This window comes from Dipteris shenzhenensis, chromosome 33 (genome assembly GCF_047967505.1).
Source record: "Dipteris shenzhenensis isolate YYH24624 ecotype China chromosome 33, Dip_SZ_1.0, whole genome shotgun sequence".
Taxonomy (NCBI): Eukaryota; Viridiplantae; Streptophyta; class Polypodiopsida; order Gleicheniales; family Dipteridaceae; genus Dipteris; species Dipteris shenzhenensis.
In genome coordinates, this window is record NC_141628.1 from 6,334,298 (window position 1) to 6,342,473 (window position 8,176).

At 44.5% G+C, this 8,176-nt stretch overlaps 1 protein-coding gene across 1 annotated transcript; it reads right to left on the reverse strand.

The window, feature by feature from the left end:
• Positions 1–982: 982 nt before the first annotated feature.
• LOC147879593 (pentatricopeptide repeat-containing protein At3g09040, mitochondrial-like) lies at positions 983–5,211 on the reverse strand. Its single transcript, XM_087371406.1, has 2 exons — positions 5,051–5,211; positions 983–4,872 (listed from the first exon to the last, which is right to left on the reverse strand). Exon 2 carries the CDS (start codon positions 4,850–4,852, stop codon positions 983–985), a length of 3,870 nt encoding a protein of 1,289 aa, XP_087227532.1. The 5' UTR covers positions 4,853–4,872; positions 5,051–5,211.
• Between the last annotated feature and the right edge of the window lie 2,965 nt (positions 5,212–8,176).

The window sequence follows — 8,176 nt, forward strand, 5'->3', positions numbered from 1 at the left end:
GTGATTTATTTCATTTTGTGCCAGTACCCCTCCAAGAAAGTTCTAGAGTAAATTAATAGACCTTTTGGTACCCTTTTGTGGGGGGTAGAGGAAGCTTGCTAAGATCAAGTGGAAGTTTTGTATCATGCCAAAAGTATGGGAGGATTAGGAATTGTCAATGTGGATTTCTCCTCAGCCAGATTCATGGCCCAATCGATTATCAAAGCTATTTAGAACCGAGATACACTATGGGGCACTTTATTCCAGCTCAACATTTCTAAGGTCAAACCAATCAGGTGTAAGCATTGGAGATCCCCACCAGAAGGTGTGGCTGTCTTTGGCAAAGAGCCTTGTGTGGCTAAAGGTACAAAACTCTGGAAGGGTATATGGAAAGCTTGGGAGTCCCTCAGGCCTTTCTTAAAGTGGAAAGGATTCTCTAGAAAGATATTCTCTATTACAAGAGAGGAGAGGTTTGTGGGACAGGGATGCTCTGCCATGGTTGGGTGGCAGGTTACATCAGCTTCACATTTTTAACCCGTAGGACTCATGGGCACTAGTAATCCCACGCTTGAAGTTAAAAGTCAGAATATACACCTGTCATTCTTTTAGTGGTGTCTATAATTCTTTTAGTGGTGTCTTTAACTTTTAGTTTCAATTGTTTATGGTACCTTGCCTTCATGGACTGAATAATGAACTATGCTCTAGCTCGAGTTCAATAAGAGATCACCCTATCTTGAAGTTTAGATCATATTTCAATCTTGGAATGCCCGAGCCTCATAGCCTATGATGTGATGGAAGCTTGAGCTTAGAGATTGATATTCTTTGAGTTCATAAGTCCAAACAGCAAGGCATATGCTCTCCTGCTGTTGATGGGGCCAGTGGAGCAGCCTATTCACAAGGTTCAGCTAGGCTTTAGGATTGAGTACCAATTATAGATTGCATGGGGCCAATAGTGAGATGGATGCTAAAACTTAGTTCAAGAGAATGACCCCCAAAGAATAAGTCATGGCACCATGAAATAGGCAATTTCTTTATCCACATCATGAAGCATTGCATTTATGTCAGGTACATATCGTGCTTCTTTCATGCACATACTCTTCTGCAACTCATTCTCCTGTTGAACATGTGCTGTCTTTATTAACAAATCACACACCACATTGCTCACCTCTGTATAACTGCGACAGGGTAAATCCTTCAGATCATTATCAATCATTGCCTTAGTCATTAGCACTGCATCCTCTGACCTGCCTGCCTTAGCATGAATATCTGCAAGCATTACATATGATGAAGCATTTTTTGGATCTAAGGCAAAAATAAAATTTGCAGCACGCACAGCCCGCTCCATATCACAATGAATTCTGCATGATGAGAGTAAGCTCGACCATGCTGGAGTAACATGTTGAAATGGCATGCTGAGAATCAGGTCCTCTGCCTCTTCCAAAAGTCCTCCTCGCCCAAGAAGATCAATCATGCACACATAATGCTCCACTGAGGGAGTTATGCCATGTTCTTTGTTTATAGACGCAAAGTATCGACTCCCGTCAGCAACCAGACCTGCATGACTGCATGCAGTGAGAATACAGATGAAGGTGTATAAGTTTGGTTTGACGTCTTCTGCCCGCATTTGCCCATACAGTTGTAGGGCCTCATTGCCAAGCCCATTCTGGGAGCACCCTGCCATTATGGCATTCCAGGAGAACACATCCCCGTGTGGCATCTCTGCAAACACAGCCCTCGCATCATCCAGGCTCCCACACTTGCCATACAAACTGACAAGTGTTGTCCCCAGAATCACATCTGACTCCCATTCACTGCCAGCAATAGCAGCATGTATCCCTCGACCTTCTGATATGGCTGCCATACTGGCACATGCATCCAAAATGCACATGAGCATGATCTTGGTTGACTTGAAGCCTTCTTCCAGCATTTGACCGTACAGTAGTAGGGCGTCCTTGCCATAGCCATTTTGAGCGCATGCTGCAATCATGGCACTCCAGGAAACCACATCCTGTAGTTGGATCTCTGCAAACACAGCCCTCGCATCATCCAGGCTCCTGCACTTACCATACATATCGACAAGGGCTGTACCCACAACAACATCTGACTCCCATCCATTACCAGCAATAATAGCATGCATCTCTTGGCCATCTTCTAGGGCCGCCAGGCTTGCACACGCATCCAAAACACAAACGAAGGTGATCTTGTCTGGCACACGGCCTTCTGCTCGGATTCGCCCAAATAGTTCCAGAACCTCCTTGCTAAGCCCATTCTGAGAACAACCTGCCATCATAGCATTCCAGAAGGCCATATCCCAGAGTGGCATCTCTGCAAACATTGCCCTCGCATCGTCTACTCTCCCACACTTGCCATACATATCAACAAGGGCTGTCCTCACAACAACATCCGAATCCAATCCATCACAAACTACGGTAGCATGCACCTGTTGACCCTCATCTAGGGCTGCCACACTGGCACATGCACCCACAATGCAGATAAAGGTGACCTTGCCTGGCTTGATGTCTTCAGCCTGCATTTGGCCAAACAGCTGTAGGGCCTCCTTGCCACACCCATTCTGGGCACAAGCTGCCATAATAGTATTCCAGCAGATCACGTCCGGCAGTAACATCTCTGCAAACACGGCCTTCGCATCATCCAAGCTCCCACACTTCCCATACATGTTGACAAGACTATTCCCCACGACGACGTCCGACTCCAATCTTTTGCCAGCAATAGTAATATGCATCTCACGACCCTCTTCTAGAGCTTCCAAACTAGCACAGGCATCCAACGCACAGATGAAGGCAACTGTGTCTGGCTCAAATCCTTCTGCCTGCATTTGACAAAATAGTTGTATGGCCTCCTTGCATTGCCCATTCAGGGCAGAAGCTGCCATCATGGCACTCCAGGAGACCACATCCAGAAGCTGCATCTCCACAAATACAGCTCTGGCATCATCCAGGCTCATACACTTTCCATAAAAATTAACAAGGTTGCTCCCCACCACAACATCAGACTCCCATCCATTTCCAGTAAACACAGCATGCATCCATTGACCCTCTTCTCGAGCTGCCACACTGATACATGCATCCAAAGCACACATGAAGGCAATCTTGTCTGGCTCAAAGCCTTCTGCCTGCATCTGACCAAACAAGTGTAATGCCTCTTCACCATGCCCGTTGTGTGCACACGCTGCCATCATAGTGGTCCACAAGATCACATTCCATGATGGCATCTCTACAAATAGAGCCCTTGCTTCATCCAGGCTCCTGCACTTGCCATACATATTGACAAGGACAGTCCCCAGGACAACATCAGACTCCCATCCTTTGCCAGCAATAGTAGCATGCATTTCTCTACCGTCTTCTAGGGCTGCCACACTTGCACAGGCATCCAAACTGGAGATGAAGGTGATTTTGTTCAGGTCAAAGCCTTCTGCTTGCAATTGACCAAACAGATGTAGGGCTTCCTCACCATGCCTGTTCTGAGTACACACTCCCATCATGGCATTCCAAGAGACCACATCCCGCCTTGGCATCGTAGCAAACACAGCCCTCCCATCATCCAGGCTCCCGCACTTGCCATACATACTCACAAGGGTATTTCCCACACCAACATCCGACTCCCATTCATTGCAGATAACAATAGCATGCATCTCTTGAGCCTCTTCTAGGGCTTCCATACTGGCACACGCATCCAAAATGCAGATGAAGGTGACCTTGCCTGGCTCCAAACCTTCTAGCTGCATTTGGCCAAACAGGTGTAGAACTTCCTTGTTATGGCCATTCTGGACACAAGCTGCCATCATGGCATTCCAAGAGACCACATCCCGTGCTGGCATCTCTGCAAACACAGCCCTCGCATCATCCATGCTTTGGCACTTGCCATACATATTAACAAGGGATGTCCCCACTACAACTTCCAACTCCCATCCGTTCCCAGCGACAGTAGCATGAATCACTCGACCCTCTTCCAGGGAGGCCACACTGCCACAAGCATCCATACCACAAATGAAGGTTATCTTGTCTGGCTCATAGCCTTCTGCCTGCATTTGACCAAACAATTGTAGGACCTCCTTGTCCTGCCCATTTTGGGCACAAGTTGCCATCATGGCATTCCAGGAGACCACATTGCGCTGTGGCATCTCTACAAAGACAGCCCTTGCATCATCGAGACTCCCACACTTGCCATACATATTGACGAGGGCTGTCCCGACAACAACATCGAACTCCCATCCCTTGCCAGCAACACTAGCATGCATATCTTGACCCTCTTGTAGGGCTATGACATTGGCGCAGGCACCCAAAACGCAGATAAAGGTGATGCTGTCTGGGTGAAAGCCTTCGGCCTGCATTTGACAACATAATTGTATGGCTTCCTTGCTGTGTCCGTTCTGGGCACACGCAGCAATCATGATTGTCCAGGAATACACATTCCGATGGACCATTGTGTCAAACACAGCTCGTGCATAACCCAAGCTACCACATTTATTGTACATTTGCAGAAGAAGGTTACTCAGAAATCTGTTATCTGCAAATCCATGCCTGATCATGTGCTCATGCACACGTTCACCATCAGACAGAGCCTTGGCTTTGGTACAAAGCCTCAAAAGCGAGGCATAAGTAGCAATGTCTGTCTCTGGACCCAGCTGACCGAGGAGCTTCTCAGTCAAGCTTGCACGACAGCCTTCATTCCTCACAAGGCCACCCTGATTGTGCCCATCTAACGTATGTGTATGGCAGGCCTTGATGGCACCTAGCTGACGTAGCACCTCTTCAGCAAGCTTGACCAAGTTGGACGCCCGCCCACAGTGTAGCTGGGTGCGCTCACGCAAATCTAATCTCGAATTCTTAGCCCGAAAGCGGGAATGAGGCATGCCCGATGACAAAGACGATGCTGATGATATACAAGGACAATAGCAGCAGAAGATCAACGCCATAGATTTATGTGATTGTTTCACGTCTAATTACAGACTCAGGAGAGGAAACAGACTGGAAAGAGAATATGATGTTGTACATCCCTGATGTTATCCATTTAACAAGCACGATTGTCATTTCAAGGAGAGGCGACGTACGTCCATCATTTATGGTTGTCAAAACGTGCGATTGCTAAATTCTCATGCAGTAACTGCTCTCTCTCTCACACATATCGTGCTGGAGACTTTGCCCTCGAGTTGTGGATGCATCTGCACACAATTAGTCTCTTAGGTCATTTAGAGAACAATTTTACCTTGCATTACAACTCCCTAAGACCTTTCACGTGCGGGAATGAACCATGGTCAGACTTTCGTGTGCACGGGACTTTCCTGGGAGGACAAAATCCGGCTCGTGGCCTCTGGCCACTCACCATATTCCAAGGACTTGCCTCCCAAGAAAGCCCTCCCATGGCCCATTCCCCTATATGCTCATGGGATGAGATCTAATTGCATGGTTTGATTATTTAGATCCTCAAATAACGGCTATGGAAAAACACTTTGGACTAGTTCTTTTACTTGGATCAAATTTTAAAATGCAAGTTTGAGGCCTAAAATGGCAAATTTTGGTGAATTGAGATGAAGATGGAAATGATAGAGAAACAAGATATGATTAAAAACATCTTATTAATTTTCCAGATTCCACACCATTTGAGAGATACAAATCTCCCAAGATGGCTGATTTTTTAGTGTTAAGAAAAACTGAAAAAAAGAAACTTGCTAAATCAAGACTATGGGTCCATTTCTGAAAGGCAAATGCATGACAATTATCATAAACAATTGAATCTTATAATTTTAAACAAATAATCATGACTAGATTGTTGATTGAATGGGTGAGGGTGTTCATCTATAGGATATATCATCTTCTATGTGTCCAACTTATTTCTTTTAGAGCCTTCTTTAATGTCAACTTTAGCTTACATCGCTCGCCTAAAACTTTTTCTTCGTCTCCTTCTTGGAAGGTCTACTTTTTTCTGGTGCAATACCTGATTTCAATAATACTTCATATGTCTTTGTTGGGTTGACTATTTTTGGAGGCTTGAGGTCAATTCGGGTATAGCTTGTAATTAACCATGCTTGTAGTGATTTATCATCTAGTGGAATGCTGAATTGATTGATTAAAGCTTGCATTCTACGCACAAATCCTGTATAGGCTCTTGCCCCTTGTGCTTCAAATCACCAAGCTTGGTATGAATGTCTTCCTTGTTGTTAAGTTCTTGTTTGAACCTTTTAAGAGAAGCTTTGGACATTTGCTACCAATCCTTGAAGCCACTAATAAAAAATTGGTTAAAGTAGTGCTATGCCATCTTGGCCACTGTACATGGGAAATAGTTCATATATTCCTCCTTTGTTATAGCACCATTTATGATAGACTTGTAGGAAGCTTTGCAATGGAACTAGTGCCATTCTCCACAATCTCATAATTTTGATATCAATGGGGAGTGCCATTCTCCTCACTACAAATTCATAATTTTGGCATTGCAATGGGAGAATTGCACTAGTGCCTTTGTCTCCAATCCAAAGTGAAAATTATGAATTTGCAATGGGGAGAATGGATCCCATTGCAATGTAAAAATTACGAGGTTGTAAAGAATGGATCTATTACACGATTTTAGTTTACAACTATATCTTAGATGTTCATAATCTAAGATAATGTGTCAATGGGCTCTGACTTTGCCACTAAGAACACCCATGGTGACATCTGAAGATGACATGTAGGAAAAGTCTATTAAGAATTTGAACTTATTGAAGCAAGGAGATCTTCGAGGTTGTAACCCAACCATGAGGTGATTCTTGGGATTTGACAAATGTGTGAGCAATCCACCCAGAGATTGAGTTGGGAGTGATTTTCTTGTTCAATTCCAACAAAGACAAGAATTGCAGTGATTTTTGTCAATGGGGAGATGAGAATTAAGCAACAAAAATTACTAAAGGAGGTGCTCATTAAGGAGTTCGACTTATGACACCCATCACACAAGCATCAATGATGGGAAAAACTTGCAAGCTACTTTAGCATTAATGCATACATTTATCAATGCTTCAAGGGATGTTGTGAGACATGGCTTAAGGAAAGGCTATAAGTTGGCAAGGCCACACTTGAGTTCCCACAAGTTGCATTTAGATATATTGAGTGGATAATAAGTGTTAGAGTGGGCAACGATTCTAGGTCACAGTGTTGTTTTTCCATGGACGATCTTGGAATTTGACCTTGATTAGGGTAGTTGCTTTTACCTTAATAGTTGCTAACTTAAGACCCTTGGGTAGCTTGTTAGTGGCATAGTCATCCCTGTGTCGACATTCATCCATGTGGACATGCCGTGGTGACACCCTCTAATAGGTGGTGGCCTTGGTACTTGCCTTCCACCCACTGGAACCTTAGGCAGTGTTGTACTCAATTGTTGATGACATATGTGACCACACCCCGCCGGTACTATTATAAGACTCAGGGTCTTGGTTTTTGACAAAGGTGTAGGACCAGGTGTCCGATTTCTGGACGGTGGAGCAGGGCTAGGCATTCTCTATCCCAATGTCATCTTATGACAAGAGCGCTAACTTGGTTTTGTCTCAACTCCTAGTCAAAAGCTCGGCTCAGCCTATGTCTAGTCTCCTCCTCTTCTACTTTTAATGCATGTGTAGATCTTCTTTGTTATTCCTGACTCTAGTGCATCTTGCCTCTAAGATCTTTAGCTTTGAGAACTGTGCTCATGGCTTAGTCTACGTTTGGACCTATTGGACTCCTCAGAATGGAGACGCTCTATTTATGAGTGCTTGGAACCTTCTTGCCAAAACCTAAGGGTCACTTCTTTGTTGAAGGGTTCAGGTCATCTTAGATGCACGCTCAGAATCGGTTTACTTCTAGGGCTGGTATGGTAATCAGACACCACTTCTCTCTACATGTAGCTAGGTTGTCGTCTACCTTGACCTCATCTTTATAGGTTAATTCATACTTTTGATCCCAATGCTCATCCCTTATTGGCTTAGAATTCATGGTAGCTTCCTGGTCTTCCATATTCTGCCAACCTCTTTGGCCTCTTCACATATGTTATTCTCGTCTTGCTGCATACCTTTCTCTCCTCATTGAGCATGTATCAGACATCTTTATTTCTTGGATGATATGAATTGCTATTTGAGAGCAACCCTTAGTCTAGACATTGGTCATCAAACAAGTTTGTAAGATGCTAAAGTTCTCGATTGTCCCAAGAGAAATCTTTTGTAATAACTCGCTAA